At 41.3% G+C, this 26,119-nt stretch overlaps 1 protein-coding gene across 2 annotated transcripts in view; it reads right to left on the minus strand.

Moving 5' to 3' along the window:
• bcas3 (BCAS3 microtubule associated cell migration factor) overlaps positions 1–26,119 on the minus strand; it is a 312,845-nt gene that overhangs the window by 226,150 nt on the left and 60,576 nt on the right. For both annotated transcript variants that reach the window (XM_061072808.1, XM_061072807.1), the window contains exons 14-15: positions 11,555–11,688; positions 6,012–6,330 (exon numbers count right to left, since the gene is read on the minus strand). In XM_061072808.1, the coding sequence (XP_060928791.1) occupies positions 6,012–6,330; positions 11,555–11,688 (453 nt within the window). The remainder of the gene's footprint in view (positions 1–6,011; positions 6,331–11,554; positions 11,689–26,119) is intronic.

A 26,119-nucleotide genomic window follows, 5' to 3' on the forward strand; every position in this document is an offset into this window, starting at 1 on the left:
GGCTTCGGCTCGGTGAGGAAACAAATCTGTTGCACTGACTAATAGCCTTGTGTTGATGTTTTACAGTTGGGACGTGTATGACCAGCGCCGTGTGTACACACGAAAGGCGCCCATGCATGTTGAGAAATGCCACATGGGACATTTATGCCAAATGTCATAACTGCCATAGAGGTGTCTCTGAAAGGGACAGAATTTAACGGTACCTCACAATGAAAGTAAAACAAATGTGTAGATAAAAGCCTCACGTCCGACGGCAGCACTCGAGGGCAAAGTGCAGCCCTTGAGAGCGAAGTATGAACTCGGGTCAAGTGAAGAATCAAAGCTGGTTTCTAGATTATTATGATCAAGTTGCTGAAAACCTGTGTGCAGTGCGGAGCGCAGCATCATACAGTACTGTGGTCGGATCTGAAAAACATCTGAATAATAAAAGTCCACAGTGGCTGCCATATGCCTGCTATAGCCTCAATAACCTCTGCCCTGTGCAGAGAAACTGCACTTACTAATTTAGCCTTGTATGCACTGGGCCGCAGACAAACCACATTTTACAGTGTGGGACGTTCACATTATGGGTCATCACCTCAAATCACAATACATTGATCACACAGGGGAAAGGCCTTGGAGAAGGAAAAGTTGGGAGAGAAAAAGGACGCAAATAGCCACGGCAGATTTGAACAGTGACAAGAAGACGGCCAATTGCAGCCTCTATTTTTAGGAGTGCCAGCGGCTTGGGCTGGCAGCTTTGAGAAGGATGTGTACTTTTCTACAGTTCCTTCCCAAAAATCAATGCTGTCCTCACTGGCGACAATCACAGAGCAGCTGTTGTGGCTAGGTGGCCCAGCCCCCGGCTCGCCTCACCCTGCTGTTCCCTGCCAGCCACACAAAACCGCCTCCCCTGCCCAAAATTCACACCCGGCTCGCGAAAACAGGCGGAAGCCAGACACAAAAGCAAATGTGACTCAAGTGTGTTTGCATCCGGTGAAAAGTGCTCAAATTATGGCGTTTTTATCAATGCTGGTGGCAGCAGCAGTCACTGTCGGCTGTCGGTTTCTAAATTTACATGTGGCAGGATGTGTTGGAGCCGATTTATCTTCCAAATAACAGACACCAGGAGACCTACATGACCTTGCCCCTCGGAGATCTCACTGGTGAACTGTTAATGACCCACTGGGTTGTGTGCTTCTCCGTACTTTTGCACCATTTAAATATATGCCTGCTCCTGAGGGTGACAATCATCTTGTTTTCGGTTTGTCTGACAAGTTTAATGTATTATCCGGCGCACAACAAATCGTGCTTTTGCAAAAAGATTATTGCACTTATACAAAACATATACACTACACTCTGTAAATGTTAATATGTCTTCATTTAAATTATTTTATACAATGTACTTTCTAGGAAGGGAACTAAAAGGCTTAAAAATCACACCACTTTACACCCTAGGCATGAAAAACAGAACTCCTAGCAGGATAGAAGGATACTTTTTGTGAAAAAAGATCGATTACACATAACCTTGTGAAATTCTTTGCACCTATGTGAAACTATTATCGGTAAAAATGTAGTATTGAATAAATTCAACTACAACAGTTATTGGGGGGTATCAAACAATACCATTTTCGAAAGGTCCATTTACTTCATAGTTAACAACTCTCAGTTAAACTTTACTCTGTGGAGCAAAAAGGGGGTGGGGGGGGGGGGTTGATGACACTTTTAACATGCAGCGCTGGTGTAGACGTGCTGTAAATAACATCCCGTGATCCCTGCAGCAGAATAAATATGTCACTTCCTGCCGCTGTCTGCTGAACGCGTCTGTGCAGAGAGCCTCCCGCTGGGTTGTGCATGTGTGAAAGGCAAACTGAGGATTAGGTCCGGACACAATTCTCCGGATTTTATGTGCAGGCCATGGAAAAGCCTTTAGTAACCCCAACTCGCAGGGAGAAGTGACTAACACAGGTCAGAGGGTTGTGAAACCTGTGTGTACATTACAAGCTTGTTGCTGTTCTGCATAAGTCGTGGAATAAATACCATCTGAATCCATGTCTCATTACCTCCTAGATTTGGAATTAATCATGTGTCTTTTAATTTTGCCCAGATTACTCTAAATCAGCAGTTTTCAGTGGTTGGGTCCTTGAGAACATGTCAAAGGGTAAATGTTTTTTTCTATTTGTTAGTGCACATTTTAAATATTGTATCACAGAGGCTGTTTTTTAATGAACTACATTTCCGTAAAGTTGGGATCAGATATACCATTAAATATTAAACACAACCCCTAAATCACACATTATTCTGTTGGTTTTTCTGGAAGGGGGCTTTTTGTAGTGAGGTGAAAATGTGCAGGTGCCTCCAAAAACATGTATTTTGTCCTGTTTCTGTGTCATTTTACAATATAAGCAAAGGTCAGTGTAACATACTGAACTTTTTAAGTGTCAGACTGTGAGACTGCACCACTATGAGTCCACAACATGTGAACTATATGCCTCATAGTTCACACAGTAAGGGACCTTTTATCAGCGAGGTAGTGTCCGTATGGTTTGAATTAACACCTTGAAGAAAGCGGTGTGAAACCTGACTTCAATTTCCTGTGGACTACATTATACACTGTAAGATATTAGGAGTTATGAAAACCTGCAATTTGCTCCTGAAGGATCCGAGCAACTCTTCACTGCTACTCGACTGTGATCTGGGATTTGAACCTTTTCGGTTTGAACATTAAAAACCATTAAAAGCCTCGAAAGAGATGGTGTATATCTACTTCAAGTGCACATACATACACATGCACGCACACTCAGCAAGGTATCACTGTGAGGACTAATTGTTGACAGGTGGCCCTAATGCTCTCCTTTGAAACAAAAGTGTGATTTACGAGCACGCTCCTGGAGTCTCTGGCTTTCACCGCTGCTACTACAAACTTATCTCTCTCTCTCTCTCTCCCTGGGCCGGCCTCCCTCCTCCCCTTCCCCTGCTCTATCTCTCCCTCATTTTTCTCAATTGCACCTCATTACTTTGCTCACTCACTTTCACCTCCCCTTCCACTTTGATGTACCTGTCCCTCTCCGTCTCTCATCGTAGAGCGGTGACTCTCCAAAGTCAGACATCCTTTTAATGTTTGATGGCCTATTTTTCACTCTCAGTGTGGAGGAATGTGTGTGTGTGTGTGTGTGTGTGTGTGTGTGTGTGTGTGTGTGTGTGTTTTAGTGGAGGGGTTACAGAGGGGTTTGGGTCTAGACAAGGAAGACAGGAAGGAAATAGGAAGCTTGGGTGCCATTTTTCAAGAGAGAGAGAGAGTGTGTGTGTGTGTTGCTGGGGGTGCAGTGCACATTTTTGGGGTCAGGCAAAAAACAATATGACTTGACCCTGACCCCACCCTGATCCCAGCATCTTCTATCACCTTTTTGGGCCCATATGAGCCTGGGAACAGCTCCTGGGAAAAAGTATATTTTGGTCATGAAACGATTTCAGTAAAGGAGAGATTGAGACATGGATAAAGTTTTCTATCACGATTATTTCATATTCATATTAGGAAATATGACAAAATCAAAGGGTGTATGTTAAATAAGTTAAGTTAAGCTAAAAAGAAAATTTGTATATCTCAACATTTCCTGACACTCTCACCTAAAAAAAGGCTATTTCATCCTAAATTGTTAGAGCATTTTGAAGGGTTAGAAATCTTGTTTTCTATTTAAATAAAGCAAAAGCTTAAGAATATATCCTACTACAATATGTCGAATCAGTGTCTGGTCAAATTCCAGTGATTTGGTTCTCTGAAGTGTTTATCAAGTTCTGAACATGACCCCACCAAAGCTCAGGGATATTCCTGGAAAGCCCTGATTAATGAGAACTGTGATATTTTACACTGAGTCACACCTCTGGGGTCAAGCGGTGCAGATGACACATAGTGTGTGTTTACCAGTGTGTGTCTATGTCAGCTGGGGTCACACAGACAGTGCGAGCTGCCTGCAATGGTGTTTGACAAACAAGGTGGTAGCAGACAGATCAGAGTCCCTGGAAAAGAGCTACTGAGATGACCAGTCACTGGAAACACACACACACGCAAATCCACACACACACGCAAACGCGCGCACGCACACGCACACGCACACACACACACACACACACACACACAGGATGATAGTTAAATCTATTTTGTGAGCGGTTGGGTTCACTTGTCCTCACATACATATATTAACAGTCCAGCACGAATCAGACTTTATCAGGTTAAAATGTTGTTTAAAAGACAACTCAACCACGGCCATAGTGTTCTGGTAAGATGACTGTACACTACCTGGGACTCTCGTTTACAATGTGTACACCAGGCCAACTCGAAATAAATGCTTTAAATTACTCTATTGACTGTATAAAGTTATGGTGGATCTGATCTGTCAGCTGGTGATGACATATCTGCCCTTAGGATCCACAAATATAATAATGAAACTGTGAATAATTAATTTCAAAAAGTGGTTGTATTTTTTCAGTTTCATTACTAGTCTACTAGTGTTGGTTCATTAATTAGTCCGTAAACAGAAAATGTATCAGCAGGTAGTTGCTCTCACTTTTGTTGAAGCTTCTCTAGTGTCAGGGTTTTCAGCTTTCTAAAGGCCAGTTTATGCCTCTCCGTTGTTTCTATTACGGATAGATAAGACCGCCCTATCCGTCGTGAAACGCCCTCTCCGAATGCTTCCGACAGCTTTTCGTACACGTCTGATTTTTCTAACTATCCGTCTTCATGTTGGAGACCCGACGGACCGCTCTTGGCTGTGATTGGTCCGCGAAGGACATCATTTCCGTATTTCCGGACCTCAAACTTCCTGTTTACTTTTAGCAACAAACACAAACACAAATATGATTCTACGATTAATGTGACGTGTGTGTTAAGCCAGCGGAGTTGTCCGGCTGACGGTGGCTCGTTAGAGCACTGAGGGCATGTGTGCACGGTCACATACGGTTATAACGAGCTTTCAAAACGGCGCTAGCAGGCTAGGCTAGCGGGCTAGGCTAGCCACCATGCTAACTGCGGTGGTAACAGTGCAAGAACCCGCCGTCACGACTTTAATTCCACTTCTATCATGACACTGTTTCTATAATACCGTCAGGTTAGAAGCAAACACTGGGTAGTAGTTATTGCCGGGAGTCCCTGCTGACTGTGTGTGGAAGCTGGGGAGAGCTAGTTCCGGGTAGCTTCTAGCTACATGTAGCCTCAAGCAGATTCAAGCTGTGGAATCAGCAACACAGTTCGGAAACAAGACCGGGGAACCGCTGCGCTAAGAAACGAATACATCAGCATCTTGACCCGCTGGGTGTCACTTTATTTAGTTCTGTTAGTTGCCGTGGTTCAGTGTGTGGGAGGAAAGCAGGAAGGAGATGAAATAAACAAACGTGGACTTCTTCTACACCAGATGGGGTAGGCTTCTCTGAGCTATAAGTATAAGTATATAAGAGCCTTAAGTTCCATATCATTGCTGCTAATCGTTCCACTGAACCATCACAATATGTCCCCTAAGGCTACGGACACACAATGAGACATTTTACACTACTTGCTGACTTTTTATGACCCAATAATTCATGAATGAGACTGTAATTTCCAGCTTATGCTGGCTAACAGCCAAGTTAATGGTCAGCACTTCGATTCCCCAAATATCAATATCTCCAATAAAAGGGTAAAAAAGTGAAAATCAGTTAATAAAACGTGTAAACCTTTAAATGTTTATATTTTGTTGAGTGAGTTGATGACCATCAGTTGTTCTGAAGACAGGAATCCCTGCTGACATTTTTTGGAAATACATCACAAAGAGTCAATGTGTGTAACTAACTGTCACAGCTAAATGACCAAGGGGAGTATTTTCCAGTGCAAGGCAAGTTATGAAGAGGAGCAGCCCGTGTTCACTATCAACTGAAAATCAACAGGTTTTTTAGGTGGATCTCTGGGTGAATCATTACATGCCATAATTTCCCCACAATTCCAGGTAGCCTTCTTCGTGTACACTCACTACGAGCAAAAACAACAACATCAGTAAACCCACCGTGCAGCGGAGACCCAGAGGGGCTGCTGGACAGGCCTGGTATGGGACTACAGCGGCCCCCGATGCCACCTCCGCCCAGAATGCAACCACCTCCTCCGATGCCTCCTCCTAGCGCAGCCGCCCTGTTCAGCTCCTGCTCGATCTCCTCCAGGCCGGCGCTCTTTTGAAAGCGAGACATCCGGTTGACTACCCGCGGGGACATGTGTGTCCGCGCACAGGGTGCACCACCGTACGGGTTGATGGGGAAGACGTGGGTGGTGCCGCGGAGGGTGCTGATTGCTACCCAGCGACTATCCGGGCTGAAACAGATGTCCTGGACCTGGACAGAGACAGATCAGGGACAGAGATCAGAGGACAGAGGGTGGCTGTAGGAGGAGGACGAGAGAGAGAATGTGCAGAACTGATGAAGGATGGAATCACTTCCATTCCCTCTGCTCACTCTCATGCTAATGGGCCTAAATTCATCATTTCATTATATTCACATGTTAATTGAAGATCCATTGCCTAAACTCGTTAATGTAGAAGTGTCTTAATTCTTATGTTCTCATTTACAACTGTCATAATTTGTTAAGGCCCAAAGAGTGATAATAACATTTCAGGAGTAACGCAGCTAATAGCTCATGTTTGGAATCTAATTGTTTTTTAGTCAAAACATGATGCCATGGAAACCTGAAAATACAAAATACAAAGAAATCATTACTAATTATTTAGAATGAACAAATTCAAAACAGGGCAGAGATATAAACTGATCAGCCAAGGCAATACAAACATGTACCTCGTGATGCTACACACTGGAACACAACCCAGTGGACAAAGGAAAGATCTGAACTAACATTAATGCTAATTTTGGCTATCTTTCAGTGTAGTAAGAGCAGAATCTTACAAATAGTCCCTATAGAGGACGTGTAGAGACAATAGATGTTTTGAATTTCTATTCGAATGACTTTACTAAGGTCAAGTTTACTTCTGAAAAGACTACTAGAGTACTAAGTGTTAAGCATGCCAAAAGTAATGGCATTGTGTGAGAAAGCTTTTTCCACCTGTATGAGTTATCTTAATTAAAATGAAGAGATGGAAAGAAAAATAATAAGCAATCGCTGAATGAGAGGTCAGCTGAGTTAATGACGTCTCCACCTGCTCTACTACAAAGTTAATAATTAAAGTAAAAGGATAATTGTATCTTATGGTAGTAAAATCAGTATATGCCTCGATAAATGTACAACAATTTGACATTTTTTTATTTGACAACCCAGATGATAATGTGTACAACATTATGTGAATGGTTAAATTGATGTTTGCAACACAGGCATCTGTCCTGTTATGCTAAAGCATATTTCAAAGATTTAGTAAGACCGTGTAGGAAAGAGTATTGACAAATGCAAAGCATGTTCTTCAAATAAGCGTCTAAAAGGAAACCACAAGGAGCCAAACGGGCAAATCCGGGATTATAATCTGCGAGTTAGGTTTCAACTCATTGTTTGCAAATTCCAGTATAGATGACTACAGTTCCTCCTGGCAGTACATTGTAACCAGCCTTAGACATGCTCACTTAAGCTCACATGCTTGGTCCAGATTTGGTTTTGGCAACTTCATTTAGCCTCCCTACACTGTTTCTTTTTTTTAAAATCAGGCACAAAACTTACTGTATCATTTTCTTCACTACTCAACACAGAGAAATAAGCACAATGGGAATAAACAGCAACAAACTTTAGTGTTTATCACACAGATAAACACATCAGTCAGAGTGCATCACAAAGGTTAACTAGCGTGACAGGATCGGACAATAGCTTTTGGCAAAGGTGACAATGTGATGTGAGCTTGTTTGGTTTTTACTTGAGATGGCTGAGAAAAAAACTAAAGAGCTGCTGGCGTCCTTTGTTAGTTAGGGAGCAGACACTTGGGAAGATAGGATCTCTCTGGGCATGTTTGATATGCAGGAAACCAGACAGATAGGCTGCAAGAGACAACACAAGCAAAGGAGAGTGGGAGAAAGAAAATGAAAAAGCACAAAGGGCCGAGGTGACATACTGATGAGGGGATAGTGTGCTGAAACGGCATCCGTCTTTCGACATTAAAAAGCAGGCTTAAAAGTGGATGGGACTGGAGAAAAAATGAAAGGGAAGGGTCCAGGAGAAAGTTAAGACGAGGAATGTCCAACTCTTCAGCCGGCAGGAGAGTCACGCAGTCAGACAGACAGCTCTCTACCTGCAGGCCTTTCTAATCTTTTGCCAGGGCAGACGAGGTAATTGTCCCCAGCAATGACAGTTAATGGGGTGTCCTCTGCATACCAGACGGTTACTTGACTTCACAAAGATGAGTGAAAGAGGAGGCCTGACCTCTGCTGTGGCAGATTAGTGATGCCTCGGAGATGAGAAAGGGCTACTTTGTGTGGCTCATAATTGGCCATAATTGACCTGTCAGAGCTCCCAATGTAAATGGATGACTTGACTTTAGTGTTGAATTATCAGGCAGGGGGTTACCTGAAGGATGGCTGTGATTGTACAGTCATAGTGTTGCCACGCAGATATTACACAGTGGCCAAATGTTATCTTAAAAAGGTGGAATGCAAGTGAGTGCAGTCCCAGGCATGTGTCGGTGTGGAGGTAGCATTCCAGAGAGGCTGGAAAGTCCCCCCCCCTCCTGTCTTTGTGCACAGTGTTTCCGATGACATCCCTGACAGTCAGGGTGATGCCAAGAGGGCATGTTTAATGTGTCCAACTATCTCTGTGACATCGGCTCTGCTCAACAGACAAGAACAGGAATGTGACAAAGATGGACAGACAGACACGGGCAAACAAAACTCAAGTGTCTGCGATACAGCGCTTTGCTTCATACTGTTTGATAGCCCATCGATAGTTCACCTTCAGTATGGCAGTTTTTGGTTTCATCAACCGTTCATATAATGGATGACACTTATTTTGACTTATTAAATACCTGGTAGAGAATTTGTATAACACCAAATCAGTTGTAAATGCCAAGACCCAGGCTTGAATTGATTAATTCCAACTTTTGAAGAGTCAAAACCAGAAATAGTGGCAGATATAATAATGAGATATAACATTCTGGGATTGAAGCAGTCAAAAGAATTGGCGTTCTTTGGACGTTCTCGGTAAAGACGCGTTAAAAACAGCATCAAATCCTCTGCATTTCCCAGACAAAAGGTGGAGCAGCCGGGTGCAGCAGGGGGAGACAGGAAGTGACATATAACCTCCGCTGCTGAGATCACGTGATCATGTTTACAGCAGCCAGACATCGACATCGTCAGCTCTGATCACCACAAGCTCTCTTGACATCCTCGTCAGTGTCTTCTACATGTATGAAGCCGCTTTTTCACCGGGAGATGAATGGATTTTTTATTTGATTATTTCTAACTATTTTGAAGCATATTAGTGATACAAAGTGCTTCTTTGTGATGTTTTAGTACTTGAAACAAAAATGATGAACTTTAAAAAGTCCCTTTGTGCAAACCAACCTAAGTTTCTTTTACTTCTTACAAATGTTGAAATGAGGTTCCTACAGAAAGCCAGTAGCAGCCCAGTTACATATACTGTAAACACACTGATGCCATTGGCCTTGATAAACTGCTGGAATCACTGGAATCCCACCTGATGCTGAATGGCTGCCAGGCTTAGCAGAATCACAGTGTCATCGCTCTAACCCCTGGGACTAGAGCTGTCCAGTTTGGCCGAGCTCGTCCACATTCTGGTCCTCATTCAGCCCCTTACGGCTGCTATCAGCCACAGGTCTGTTTACCTGGCCTCGGGTCACTGACAGCCAGCCGCATGTTTGGCCACTGGAGACAGATAAGGCGTCTCTCCACCCACCTCACTGAAGACTTTATCACTCTCCGGTGTGTGTCAGAGTGTGTGTCTGCGTTTGTCTGTCTGTGTGTGTGTGTGTGTGAGAGAGTGTGGTGATAACCTCTGGCCCAAGCACTAGGCTAAGGCCAGCATTCACTGTTTACAATAGGTTGGATCAAAGCAGGCTCAGTGTGCAGCCGGTCAGCGGACCTGGCGTTTGGTCATACATTAACTACAGGCAGGCTGTGAGAGTGTGTGTGTGTGATAGTGTGTTTTCCCCGTCAATAATCCTGAACCGAACAAGGCCTGAAGTAGTTTTGTTGAGTAAGCATTTCTGACTGCAAGGTTTCAGCAGCACGGGGAAGTTCAAAGGAGGTGCAAAATATCTTCCCTTAAAAGACGAGGACTGCTTTTCTAGACTATGAGTATGTTTTAAGTTCTTGATGTCTTTGAAAAAAAGAAAGAAAACTAGTCTGTTTACCTGATGATCTAAATAAGTCCCCTGTTATATAACATTTTGCCAAGAGTTATTACAAAATGTCAACAGTTGCCATGTAAAAAGAAGTCATTTTAATGTAATTTTTAAATGTAATATAAGTCAAGATTGGAGCATACAAACATATATGAAAGGTCTAATTTCAACGAGATTATCAATTCATTTAAATCAAAATGTTTATATTTTTCTAACCCTAACCCTCTTAGATGCAGTTTCAGTAAAAACACTAAAACATTTGCAGTTTGTCTAGACTCATATTTGTGGTATTAAGTGGGTTACGGCCAAGTGCAGGTTTGTGTCAAATATGAAGACGTTTCCACAAAGTATAACGTATGCATTGAGAGGTCACTGCTACCTTGACCTTTGACCCTAGGCCACCAGCATCTAAGTTATTGTAAAGATTACTAATAATTCATACTCAGTCCCATCTGAACAGACAAACATGGAAAACACATCTTCAGAATAAGTGTGATTTCAATCACTCAGGGTTTTCAACAGTCCATACAATGTCCAGCTGGGTGAAAATAGTAGCCAGCTGTGTGTGGGGAAGTGGGACTTTATTGTTAAACAACTCTTTGTACAGGAGGTTTACAGCAGGAGGCAAATTACCCACAGAGGTCGGCCCGTCTCCAAAACAAAAGGACTCAGTGATTAAATCCGGTGCTAATACTGAATACAGCAGTTTCACGTTTAAAATCTGTAAGTTGTGTTTTTAAGGTTTTTCGTCAGCAGTACGTCAACACATGACATCAGGAGGGGTTGTTGTTTGTTAGCTAAAACTCCTGCTAACGTCAGCTCAGCTTGTTTTCAGGTGAATAGTTCCATCAGTGTTCATTGTTCATGAGATATTAAACATGAGCCAAATTATCCAGAGAGCTCTCCTCCTCTCCAAAACAAAACTGGTCATTAAATATTGTTTCGCATAAAAAATTGGTTCTGACGCACATGGGCTGACATATTTCCAAACATTAATTATTCTAATCATGAGCAAAGTATGAGTCAGTTTTTGTTGAGATGCAGGTTCCGATCTGACAATACACAATATTATTAACTTATTTGTAAATGAAAGTTTAGTTGAATAATTTGCTACATCTCCTCGTTGACTGTAGTCTGTGTGTGTGTGTGTGTGTGTGTGTGTGTGTGTGTGTGTGTGTGTGTGTGTGTGTGTGTGTGTGTGTGTGTGTGTGTGTGTGTGTGTGTGTGTGTGTGTGTGTGTGTGTGTGTGTGTGTGTGTGTGTGTGACAGACCTTGGCCTCAGTTTCCCCACGATGCAGGGTATAGAGATGGTGAACGGCACTCTGGGAGGACGCCCACGGGTGAGTGAGGATCTGGAAGACGTGGAAATCATGGCCTAGAGTGTCGGTGGTCACCAGCAGCAATCCTACAATGAAGATACAGTTATTAACATTGGCAATCCTTCCCAGTATTAAGAGGTTATCATGCTCCCAATTGCTCATGCATATGTGGTCCATCATCATGCCCTTAGATCATACTATGGCTTCAGTATTTGATGTGTAGTTTACACAATTATATACTCTATTTATCCCTCCACTGCATGCAGATTTTGCATTACTGTATTTTTCAATATAATCACAGTAAGTCTGAAAGCATTCTGTGTGACAGAGACAGTAACAACAGATGAAAACTCAAGCAGATTTAGCGATGTGCAGTATCTCTTAAGCTTTCATTCAAGCTGAACATACAAATTGTAATAGAAAACAGGACTAAAGGATAATTGTTGCAATGACCACAGCCCATAGACTGAAACATGTGCTTTTAAATCACTATAAAAGTGGCAACCCACCAATTTGTCTTAATGACACCATCAAGGTCATTTCAAAGTGGGCTTGTAAACTACACATTTATTGAAAGTAGCAAATACGGTGAGTAGAGTTTGAAAGATCAAGGCCAACGAAAGACAATATTGAACCACATTATTATTTTATTATTAAATTCATTATTTATTTGCATTTTTTCATTTTTAACAACTAAAAGTCATAATTTCTCAGCCTCTGAGGATCTAGTGAGTTCCCTATCTCTATTAAATTGTCATACAAAATCACGGAGGCAAAATTACATGAAAGAAAACACCCACAACAATACGTTGGCTGTTAATGCCAGCATCTTGTCTAGTTTTAATTTGCCTTACCAAAGCAATGTAATGTAGTGTAATCATCCTTTCATTTGAGAGCACCTTTCATCATCACTTACAAAAGTAATATCTCATATCAAAGATCAAAGCTGTAAGTTGAATTTGTTGAATCAAATCAGTGGGGTTTGAGACCACTCAGTCATTTTCACTCATCTGTATATCTTCCAATGCGACTCCCATTATTCTAGTAGAAACATTTAAATTATTTCATTAAGTAAAATCCAGATTAAACAAAAAATTCACAGCTGACTTGAGATACTCTAAATTGTGCCAGTGTGAGGTTTCCGCTGATATTCTGCTAAATCGATACAAAGTCAGGGCCAACCAAAATATTTAATCTGTACTTGACTCCAGCAGCTTACATGAAGGCAGCCAACACAACCAACTGTGCGGGACCCAGGCTAGAAGTCATGACAGAATTACCGTGCCTTTAAAACAAACACACCAGGCCATTAAAATAAAACCAGCTATCGTTTGCTGCTGTCATAAAACGCAGCCTTCCCTCACATGGCAGCCCGGTGTGGTTAAAAGCAAAGCTCGAGTCGTGTGCTTCTTCAAGGACAGGCAACATGATGAGTGTCTCTAAAAGAGAGAATCCATGTCCCTGTGCACGGTTATGGGTGTGCATGTGTGTGCGTTCGTACAGATCGGCCGACACACTTGAACCTCAGCTCCGCACAAGTGTAACCCCTGCTGACAGGCCCATTCATTTGGTCCCGTTTTATTTGAAGCTCATCAAACTCCAGAAAGTATAGGCCCTCACCATAAACAACATGCTCAACAAACCACACCAGAACAAACCCAGATCTAAACTGGCTCAACTGAGAGAAAAAAAAAGAGGCAGTTCTTTTCAAAGCACGGCCCAAAACCCATACCCAGAAGCCCTCTGGATGAGATGTTACAAACAAATCTGTACATCAGGCAGTAAGTCAAAATGTTGGAAACGCATGGCTGATACAGAGTGTAAGATTCAAAAAATATGTCCAAACCTCGGACTTTTTGACGACTACCAGACATAAATGATATTAAAGTAATTAGTAATTTTCCTCTGAGTTTTTCCCCATGGAATCTTTTATGTGGTGGCTACAGTAGGTTTTAATTAGTGGCCGGGCTTTATTGGGTGGTATGTCAAATGTGAAAAGAGGAGGCTGGAATGGCACGAGATTAAAAGGATTCAGCAACACGTGCGAGGGAGATGGAAAACACTCCCTCTCTGGAAAAACAAGCCAAGGTTGCAACAAAATTTTGCACATTTATTCAGAGTTGAAAGGTTTCTTTTTTTATGACTTGTGTTTGACTGAGGAACAGTTATATTTAAAGATGATGATGAAGAGGTGGAATGAGGGAGGTACAGGGTGGATGAGCGATGGGGTCATGAAGATTATCAGAGGTGGAGGGAAGAAAGCAGGAGAGAAGCCAAGTGAAGTGTGCTTTAAGACAGTGGTTAGCTATTCATGCTGTATCAGAGCGACCAGAAAGCCAGAGAGCTCAGGCCCAGGGCCTGTAAACTCTTGAAAACCCACGCCCCAAATGAGGTGCCAAGCCACAAGAAGCATTTGCGTCAACTGGGAATACAGAGAAAAAAGGGACGGGGCCCTTCTAATTATAGAGTCTGGAAACGGAAGCGCAGGGTGATTAGGAGTCTAGGCGCTGCGGCCTGTTTATCTGGGAGCTTCCTCTCGATCTCGAACCTTTTCTCCCCTACACCCCGCTCTTTCTTTCTTCCTCCTCTCTGTGTTTTGGACGGGCCCCGCCCACCCAGTGGCTGGAGAGTCTGGCCCCTGGGATTTCTGACAGATGAGACTTGGCCGCTGGTTTCAGGCCAGAGCCAGCATTTCTCTTCTGCTGATGGTAGAGTCTGGGCTCCAAAAAAGTAACAGCTTCGAAAGGCTGGAGCGCTTTGTGAGTGCGAGTGCCCGAGCACTGGGGCTTTTGCGGCGTTGTTGAAATACAGAGGGCCTCACCGAGAGGCGTCAGTTGGTTAGCCCGCGGGAAGGCCAAATTAAAAAGTAGCTGAGCCGCATGGCGGGTGAAAAGAAAGGGTTTCGGGGAAACCAGAGGTTGGCCGGAGCAGGGTTTGACACGTCCTATTTATAACACCTCGTCCCAGGGGTTACAGTGTTATTTACGATGTTTTAGTACCAAAATCACTGGCACACGCAGTACATGCGCTAAAGTGGAAGGGATGACCTCTAATTTGCCATGTGCGCGAGACATGCCGCTGTATGGGACATGAGGGAAGTGATATAATCATTTCCATAAATATCTGCTTTTGCTTTATGTTTTTTTTGTGGCCCAAAATCCTTTTTGTTTTGTTTTGCTGCAGGGTTTACTGTCCCATCTCTGACCAGCCAAACACAAAACATCTGCTCAATCCCATTAATAGTGGGAGGATGTTTCATTTACAAAGTGGTTGGGCTAGCTTTATTCTTGACAAAGGCAGATGGGACAAGGGAGCAGAGGAGAGAGGAAGAGAGGAAAGCAGAGAAAGAAACGGAGAGAGCAACAAAGTAGGCGGTGATTTCCCTACTTGGCAACACAAAAGGCCACAACAAAACTAGTCCACTTTTTAATTAACAACACTGGGCTCCAAAAAAGCTTTGAAAATAGAGAAAATGTCAAATTATAACCATGTGGATGGCATAAAGCCTACAAGATGGAGTACTTGGGGGATTCAGATAGCTTTACTGTTACCAGGATGCAAAAACTTCAGAGCAAATTTGCCCAACGCACAAATGACAGGCTATCCATCGTAAGACAGGGCTTTGTCTTCATGGCTGCCTATTTGAGCATAAGGAAAAGACTCCATGTGTCCGTCTGTATGTACTTACACATATGTCGGACATATATGATATAATAGCTTCAAAAATGTACTCAGGCCCATTAATTTGCACACTTTCCTGTCTGGTAGATTTAGGTGAATACATTTTTCTTTTAATTTACACTCTATCATTGTTACGGCTCTTTCTAAAAATCATAATAATGATAAAGTCAAATAATAGGCAATAGGATTCTGTGTTTATCTGTGATTCTGTGACGTGTTGATAAATTGTGTTGTTGCTATTGTTGAGATGCATCTAGAATATGATTAAAGTCACCTTACAGACTCATTTGATTGAACATAGTTCGGAAAGGCCCTTATGTTTATCAGGTTCCACAGTTCACATTGTATTTTCAAGGCAAAAAACCAAGCCATGAAGTCCAAGAAGCTTTCTGGAGACCTCTGAGATAAAACTGCAATGCTCCGAGTGTTCCCGGGAGCTCAATGGCCTCAATCATTATGATGTGGAAGAAGGTTTGGAACCACAAGGACTGTTCCTACAGTTGGCTGCCCACCCAGCAACCCGATGATCACAGAGCTCTGCACAGAAGGAAGAACCTATCGGAAGGATTACTACCTAACCAGTGTTTCATCAACCAGGCCTTCATGGTAGCGTGGTTAGATGGAAACCACTCTGAATCAAAAGCACATGACAGCTCACTTTGAGTTTGCCAAACAGCAGTTCAAGGTCCAGTGAGTAGGATTTAGTGACATCCAGCGGTGGGGCTGCACAGATTGCAACCAACTAACTATCTCTCACAAAACGCTCCCCCACTGTGGCCCAACTGGCCAACCTGAAGGCTGCCATACACTCTGTTACCTTTAGGTAATATACAAAAGGAAAGCTCCTGTCTAAAGGCAATGCTGTGTTTGTCCTTTCTTACTTACTTTAGCAACATGGAGATGCAACATGGAAAGCTCAGTGGAAGAAAACAAGCTCCGTATAAAGATAAAAGGGGCTCATTCTAAGGTAATAAAAACCCAGTGATTCTAAGGTGATTATACATTACACTAAATCCTGATTATTATGTTTAATTACTGCTAATAGACACCATAAACTGTTAAATGACTCTGGGAGCATGAGGACTATAAATCCAAAACTGCTAACCTGCTCCAGAGAAGTGACCAGAGAGAAGATAGCCGTTCATGAATACTATCCAAGTACAATCTGATGGGGTTCGAGAGGATGTGTCAAAAAGAACGGGATGTGCTGCTAAAGTTCAGGTGTCCAAAGCTTATTGAGACTTACCAAAGAAGTCAGGCAAAGATTTCTGCACAGGGGGCTTCTACAAAATACTAAATGAAGTACTTTAAGTTTGGCCTTCAAGCTATAAAATGTTATTATGGTTAGACAGGAAAAGTTAAAGATGTGTTTTCATAACCACTGCAAGTTCTGCAGTGCTAGTTGAAGGAAGGAGAGTACCATACTAATCCTCTTACCACTGTAGCACAACAATAGTATAGGAGCGGTTTTCTTTCCACTGGGCAGCAGGGTAAGCATAGGGGTTACTCAGAAACCCTGGGCCACAGTCAACAACCTCTAATATAATAGAGAGCGGCAGTCTGACTAGATATTTATTTTTTATTTTCATTATCAACTCAAACTAGTTTTACTTTAAGATAATAATTTAGAGTCTTAATGTAGTGATGTTATTCTTGCTTTGTGAAGATAACAGCATATGAGGTTTAAAAAAACCTCACAACATTATACAGTATTGGTCAATATACATGTTGAATAATAAGTAAAAACCTGATTTTTTAATTATTGTTTATAATTTCAGAATCAGTTATTAAAACACTGCACTTACAAAAGGACTTGCTCAAATCTGGAAACATGGCAATGCTGCTACAACAAAGCCACAAGGGCAGGAAACAAGTACTAAGACAAGGTGAAAACAAGCCAATAGCTTAGTCATACTAGCTAAACCACTTTGGTGAAATTGGCTTCAATGCAGAAGTTGGTAACCACCCCTCACTGCGCAGGAAAAAATTGTGTGTGAAAACAACCATGACAAGAAGTTAAGATTAATGCTGAACCAGGGAGGCAGCCTGCACTGTGATGGTTGACTGACAGTTAGGATGTATTGTTATGGTGAGCACTATCTTCCAATAAGGTTCAACGATAGATGTCACTTAGGATTTGTTAACAACCGTTGTGAACATCTGACGGCTCATGTTTTCCTACCCTGACTTATTTTTTAGCCATATTATGACACTACCCTTATCTCAGCAACTTGTTGTGTATCATAAGGAAAAGACAAAATGACCTAAACTACAACGATGTCAAGGGGTTAAACAGGTTTCTCCCAATTTTCTTGAATCTCTCAACCTCATCCACACTTCATTCCACAGAGGAAAGGAACCCAGAGAGAAGGGGAAGGTATAGGAAGGACTGGGGTGGGGGTGAAGGGAGGGTGACGGCTGAAAAGAATAACAGGAAAAAAAAAAAAAATACGGAGGAAAAAGGGGAAAGGTGCTTACGGTTCATTTGATGTACAGCGGGCTGAAACCAAGGGTTGTGTTATTCTGTGCACTTCACAGGCGGACCACCTGTGAGCACTTAGATATTAATAGATATGAAAAAAGGTGTGTGTGTGTGTGTGGCAAACCTAACTGAAAAGTCATTAGTTTGATATTACTATGTTGGAAGGCCAGCTCTTCTAACAGGGTAAAACTGGCCTGCCTTTAAAGTCATGCCGACATACATGGGGCAGGCAGCGTATCGGTCAAGTTCACAAAGCGTGACTGCTCTCAGGGCAGAGCTCCAGGCTTGTTCACAACTTAAGTCTGGTTTTATGGAGCATTTACATATTGGCACACTTCCTGCAGAAACTATTGAAATGCGTAGAGAGGGATTTTTTATCTCGCCGTACAACAGAACGCCCATCAAGGGGGGCAAGGCAGCATTTCCAGGCTGCATACGGGTTTAAAAATGTGAAGGACGCCTCAGACCCTAGGTCACCTTTAAGAGTTTGTCCAATAAAGCCACAATCCCAATTTACTGGTGATAATCCAAAATCCCAGTCAATCCTAATACTTTTATATTGTTTTGCGTCTGTGGTTGGACAACACGGGACAAACATGTTCTCACAGCAGCTTAGAGGGAACTTTAACACCAGACCTCTTTTGATGCCATGTTTAAAAAGCCCCAAAGCAAATTGCTCCCAATCACAATCTCATGATAAAGACATCAGGACAATGGCCAGCACTTAATCTCCTTAGTGAGCAAACAAGCAGACAGTGAGGCTGGAGAGGTAAGCTCATTGCATTTGCATGGTCTCTTTTCAAATTCCCAGTGTTCATTTCTGTTAACTAACGGAATCCCTTTAAAGTTTCACAGCCAGCCGGTCATAGGTAAGATTTCACAGTGCATCAATTGTCCATTGATTTAGAAGAGGGAAAAAAACTGAATTGAGCTGAGTGTGAAGAAAAGGAAAGAAATGAAGCGATCATTTCCCTTTAAGGCCGTGTGAGTAAATTCATCTGATTTGAATTTAGGTTTTTGAACAAAGTCTGCAATTTTTTAGTTTCAAACTTTTTAATATATATTTGTATAATTACTTTGTCACTTTGTAAAAATTAAGCCAAATTAATAGTTACGAGATGCCAACAGTGACCTGCAATGTGCACAGCAAGTGACTGGAAGAGACTTAAAACAGTAAGGACTCTGCTCTACGGAAAAAAATGCTATACCATACACCTATTATTTCCTTTATAGTTAACACGTTAAGCAGCTGTATTTAGTATTAATACAAATAAAACAAGCATTAATGAGGTGTTTATTTAACAAACTGTAATTTAGTTGTACACAGCCACAGCTAAATTCTAAATAGTAATACATATACAGCATTTGCCAACAATAATCACCTCTGTTATGGAGATTTACTTTATGTTAGTTTGTGTTTTATTATATCGTCATGATTTATCTTGTGGGCCTCCATTTAATGCCCACAGGAGGAATTACAGATGTGAACAAATACATAGCTATTCATCTGCTTCCCACTACATTGGAGTGTGTTATAGACCATTTACTAAATGTTTACCTACTGTTTACACAAGGTAAAAACTATTTTTCAAATGATTGTGGATAGGAGCCCAACATATTGACGTCTCTACTAGAGCAGAAGACATGTCAACATTCTTATAGAGAAAAATATGTCCAACGGGTAGATCGAAGGAGGAACTCATTCACTTAGCAGATTTTGGCACTTTACTCTAGCACCACCATCTGACTAGAATGACGGACTTTTTACACCAGATCGTCTGGAAAAAGAAAATGTAGTGAAATTGAATTCTCCCAAGGGGATAACATAACGGATGTATTAAGTAATTTGGATAACATGCTCTATGATGGTGCCCCATTCATTCCTATGAAAAAAGCTTCTCATTGGGTTCATATGCTGCAGAGGTTTTTTCGAGTCCTTGCCTGACTTCATGCTGGCTCCCTGAACACATAATAATCTGCTGTTACAGCTGTTTTGGGCTTTCTGAATTTTATATTGAATGTATCACATTCTAATAATACAAAACCTATTTTGGAAAATGTGTCAGTGAGAACCCCCCCCCCCCCCCTTTTTTTTTCATCTCCTTTATTTACATCTCCTTCTTTTGTAATGATAATATATATAATTGTATAGCACTGCATGACCACTAAGCCACAGTCACCTCACCAGCCAGCACTATTTTGGGTTGAGGTGGAAGCGTGTTGTTGGGGGGGTAAACCCTTTTGATCATACTGGCACACAGGTCGTTACCAGATAGCAGATTTGTCAGAAAGATATTTTTCCACCAAACCCCTTTAAACGTTAGTGTAAAATACACATTGCAAGCTTTGTCTACTGGTGCAATTTACACTTAAAATTATTGTATGCTTCATTTGTACATAGAAAGTGAAAAATATAGATTTTTTGACTGTCAATAATCACTAATTTAATTCCATGGACACTGTTGCCTATACAAGCAAACCAGTCTTCAATAGGAAGAAGTGACATATTCCCCATCATGCCATCCACCTACACACACACTGTAAAGAAGTTACAAATGTGCTCAAATGTCAAGGTCAACAAAATGTGACAAAAGCTCATTTTTAAAAAATCTCTGCAAATAATTCAAGGACAATCCATAGAATATATTGATCAGAATTATTCCCCAATTCACAGGATATCATACGATATATGTTATGTCATGAAGAAGTCACATTTTTTTTATTACATCAAGCATTTTTCCAAATATGTTAGGACTGACAACCTGAAGCTAAAATAAATTAAAAAAAATATGAAATGTTCATATTGTAGCAGTGACATCAGCATGACATCACCATGAAGTCATAAATAAACATCTTACAACCAATAACATTAACTTCATCTTATTAAGTTAAATCAATCATATGGTATAAAGGATACCATGGTGAAGTCAATATGAAATGGAATATAACAGTATTTAAAAGTTAGCATCATGATGCATAACCAATGCATTTGATTTTCATAGCTTTTTATTACTACACAAAATTGTATTTAATTTAGCTTTCTTGTTCCCAACAACTTACTGTAAATAATCTGCTGTCAATATTCATTAACGTACATTTCTGTTGGTTTTATGGAGATTTGTTTATTCAGCGCTTCACACTGTCGGAGGATGATATCACTGCCTCTTGGAGGAGGATACATGTGGTGAGGTCTCTGTTGTGGCCGTGGACTGCACTTCACAAGCAGCAGACATGTCTGACATCTCCTACAAGTCTCGTGGTCGTTTTGATAACCAGAGTTAGACAGTCTGGCACTGCATGATTTTGTATCATCATGTTTCTTATCTAGCTGTAAAGCTGTTTACACTGCAGTCACACAGACGTCCACAAAGGCAACAGAGGAAAAATAAACTCCCTTTCAGTTCTGCCATGTGATGGTTTAATAAGCAAAGATTCACCTCTTCTTTTCATGGAGATGCTTTTTTGGTTTGAATTTTCGACGTTTGTCCAGTGCAACATTTCCCAAATATGATATGATTACAATATGTCCATAAAACCTTTTTTAAGCAGGAAGACATTACTTGATCAGAATTAAAATCAGATTCCCGATACTTAATATTACTCAATACTTTGACCATTTGCTCAAACAAGTAATATTTAAAACTAGAATGGGACTCAGTTGAACTCTTACCTCTAACAAGGCCTGTTAGTGCACTTAAATTAAATCAATCTGCACCAAATTAATAACTCGTGTAGAAATCATCCAAGATCCACAAATTATTCCCTGAGAAATCAATGTTGAAAAAGTCATCAAAAACTCCTGGATGTGGCCCCTGAATCGCATCCCAACCAAATTATTATTAACTCTTCCCCGACCCATTCTTCATCCCTCCCCCAATGTTGTGTGTGAACCAGTGCAGTCATTTTACGTTATCTTGCTTCTAATAAACAAACCAACAAACAAACGGACAGGGGTGATAACAAAAGCTCAATGCAGAAGACTGGTTATCCTCTTCTCTAACAGTTATTTCAGAAAAAAGTTTGCACAACAGACCATTGACAACATGAATTTAAACCTAAGAAATTGTAGTTGGGGTAACCCATACAAGCCAATAAAGTTATATACACATTACTAGCCATTATGTGCACCCATAGATATTCCTAATGTAAAAACATACATTTGTGCACAATAAGGACAATTTCTGTGGATGGATTCTGGTGGATGGCCAGTAATTCAGAAACTAAATCACTAACTTGGTCGACAGCAAAGTGCTTGCTAGCAAGTGAGTGATTAATATCTGCTTCATACTGTAGATTTGTTTTTTTCCCCCTTTTCTTTTACATGTAATATGCAAAAAACAATCAGAGTAAGTTCTTAGTTGAAAACATTCTTTAAATGTCCATCCCCCAAAAAAGGAAATGTTTAATTTTTGGGAATAATTCTGTTGTGTTATTTCTTAATATTGATTTATTTGAAAGAAGCCACAGCATGTCAACTGACAAATTCATATCAAAATGAATGGACGATACAGGGTTTAAGTACTTCCCTTGCCCTCTCTGTCTCTGCTGGCACGGCAGCATACAAAGCCGAGCAACAAGTCTGAGTTCTGACAACGTCTTTAACAAGGACAGATTCATCACGCCACTAAAAACAGAGACATAATGATTACCATCAACATCATCATTATGATTACCCAACAACAATGGTCAAAGTAAAATTCAAAGCCAGAGGAACAGCCCTTGTTGTCCCCAGTAAAAAATAATGGAAGAAGCTGCTGCTGTAAATTACATCAGAGCAGGCTGGGAGTGCTAATTACTGTCTTGGTGTGAAGACACAACTCAATCTATACCGAATGTGTGGCTATAAATGTGTGGCCGAGTGGAGCTGCTTGTGTGCGGGAATTCCCCTCGTGTTCAACATGTGCGTGTGGGTCTCGGGTTTTTCAGCGACGGCCTGGCTTCTTTCACACATCAGTGAGATGGAGAGACGGAGTTATTACACCACGGAGAGCTGCCTTCATGGCACAGCTGCCTCAATGGTCAGGCTCAACGGGCCAGGCTAGTCATTAGACCGGTCCTGTTACTAAATCAGGGATATGGTTTATGGGACAGTTCCGTGTGGAGAGAGATTTAGTCTTGATTCATCTGCCATTACTCCTGGCTTTGATCGGGTATTCAAAACTTCCATATTCAGAACATTTAGATGGCTGCACACAAAAAAATCAAGCTGCGAATCTGTGGCAGACTAATGGGTTTTGTGAGACTGAAAAAAGGGGGGAACGAATGAAAGTGTTCACACCACAAGGGTCTAACTTCACCAGAATCCAGTTCAAACACAAATGATTTGACTGGCTCATGGTTAAAAGTACAGGCAGTGAGGTATGTTTTGAGGAAAAGTGATGGAAACCGACTAACATTAAGAGGATCTTTCTTCTGACCAGACAGAGACTATGTGTCTGGTTGTGTGTTACTGGATATTGGGAAAACTATTTCATATTATATGAACATACTGTAGGGCTGCCTGATAAAACTCATTTGTAGCTACATTAGTGTAACAGGTTGCTTGCCGGCTATGAGGGAAACTAGTAGCTAAATCAATAAAGGCAATGGACACGTTGGGCTGCTTGTACAGCCACGTATTCAGCATTTTTCTGCTACTTTAAACTTCTACCCTATTGCATTGATTAGATAGCTATAACTAGAAATGCAAAGCCCCTAAATAAATTCAACTCTTTCCATAAAAGGTGAATTTATCATTGTATGAATTTGTCTTCATTTATAAATAAGCATTAGCACGAGGCATATTTATTAGTCATGGACCAGAGTTATCAATCAATCATTTCTGCTACTGAACTTTTTAAACGCTTAGAAGATTTGGGCAGATGGACAGGACACTGGTCGCTATAAGATGTCATTAGCATTTATGATCATATTATAAAATGTGATGTATTTTACTGCGTTTAAATACTGAACCGTATATAAAGTTGTATGAGCTCCACAATAATATTAATTAATAAATATACCGCTCACACATTAGTGCATTAACTTATAATTCAACACCCTAACATGAGCTGCTTTAAATGACTAATATTTTCAGTTTTCACAATTACATATACTGTACGTGTCTTCTAAAAATCTATGCAATTTTGATCAAGTAAAATTTCTACATGCAGGACTACAAATTGTAATGAAAATGTTTATATTGTAGTGTTGCTACTCTGTATCTGGATACTTCTGGATACTGAGCAGGACTGAAGAGAAAGAGAATAAAACCCGGAGGGTGTGGCCTTGCATGGTTGCTGGATCAATCACTCCATCTAGTGCCACTAACAGTCAAAAGAAATGCCCAAGCTGTTGGACAATCTGCCATCAAAACGTGAGTGTATTTTGACCTTGGCATCGTACCTATTAATCAAGTCAAGGATCGTTAAGGACAAGTGAAGAGGACGAGACGAGAAAGAAAACAAGCACACACACACTGCAGCTGTTAAAGAGAGTGCTTTGCCACTGCACTTCATCTGCGTCCCTCTAATTACACCACTAGGAATAGATCCACACATCCACCGAAGCGCCGCAGAGCGCCAGCCGCCACACCAAGAGCTGGCCGCCACCGGTCCGCCCTCTGTAGAGCCTCCAACACACACAAGCCACTGGGGTTTCTTACATAACTCTTCCCAGCCAAAACTTCTGGGCTTTCCAGGCGCTGTTTGAGTCATATCATTGTTCCCTGTTAAGTCGATCCGTCGGGTGGCTGCCATGTTGAGCTTGACCACTGTGAAGGGAGCCTCAGCAGGGCCGGGAAGGTAGCTCAGCACAAGGCACTTCCCCTCACTTCGTGTCGAGCCAGACCAATGAAGGCATCGCTCGGGATTTGGGTTCCGATCAAATCAAGAGGCCTGTAATTATGGGACAGTCCACACCAGGCAGCTCAGAAATGAAAATGGATAAAAGAATAAACAATGATGAAAGGAGTCCTGGATTCACAACAGTGGAAAAGAGGAGTTACTCGGCCTCTGTTGAGATTCGTTCAAATCTCATTACATGCCCTAGCTGTAACCGAAGAGGAAGGGAAATCGGTGTTTTCAGGCTACACTTGTGGCTCTGCCTTTGGTTGTAATTTAAACATTTATTAGTGATTTAGATGTGGCTCAGAGTAAATGAGTCAGAAAGATTAAAAGTGTGTTTGGAATTTTGAAGCCGACTGTGCCCTGTGGAAAATGTCACGGGGGAATCTGTCAACTCCCTGACTCAGCTTTTCACAACACACTGAAACTCAACCTACTAGATGTACTGAGCTGTTTGACGCATTTGTGTAGAGGCCTGGCCTGGATATGTTAAAGGGAAAAAGGAGAAACACATGAATGTCACTGATGACACAATGAAAACTATAAAGGAGGACAAAAGCACTTTGGTCTTAACTGTCCACCTCAAAAATGTTGCACATTATTCATTGGTTTGTTTTGATCCGTCTTTTTTGTGCTTCCCTGAACAGTCTCCCCTTGCTTAGCTGTGGTGGAAAAATAACAATTTTGCAGTCAAAGGACTGTGGAAAATATCTAATCATTCTAATTAGTTTGACCAATGAAGCCTCATATTAGCTTCAGATATAATTTGGAATGTATTTCAAATCCAGCACACAGACTCTAAATGTTGCCCTCCACCACTCAGACTGATTTTGGAACATCTTTGTTCAGGGCAAATCAACTAGAAAATACATGATCATGTGTATTGATGTAGTTTACAGTTCACACTGTACAATTCAGTTTTAATTGAACTTTTAATGATTCTTTAGATGCCAACGGCTACTTCAGCAACACACAGTAACATGTTGTCAAATGTTTAAGTGTTGGCAACCCCACATGAAATCACATCACATTAAGTGGTGGACTGTGATTCAAAGCAACTGAAGGAAAGCCACAGCATTAGAGCAACAAATCAATGTGAATTTTCAATGTTCTCAATGTAGGGAATATCCAGAGGTAAAGACTGCAAGGTGGAGAGAGAAGCATCTCCTGTCAACAACCCCATTAGTTGTTTATTAAATGTTTAGCAATACGTTGCCTCTGCCAGGGAGTTATATTTTCACTGTTGTTTGTCCATATGTCTGTCTCTTAGCAGGATTATACAAAAACTACTGAACCAATTTTCTCAAACCTTAGTGGAAGGGTGAGGTAGAGGCAAATAGCGATCTCATTAACTTTTTGTGATTTAACAGGCAGATCCAGATTTATTTTTTCCACTTTGTTTAACATTTTGAGTAAGGGCGTTAGCCTCGGTGGGAAGATGTATTCTTTGAATGCCTTTCTAGTTTCTACAACTAGTAGACATAAATCAAAGCCTTGCTTTTTAACAGTTCCAGTACTTTAGTGCACTTT

The sequence above is a fragment of the Limanda limanda genome, chromosome 6 (genome assembly GCF_963576545.1).
Source record: "Limanda limanda chromosome 6, fLimLim1.1, whole genome shotgun sequence".
Lineage (NCBI taxonomy): Eukaryota > Metazoa > Chordata > Actinopteri > Pleuronectiformes > Pleuronectidae > Limanda > Limanda limanda.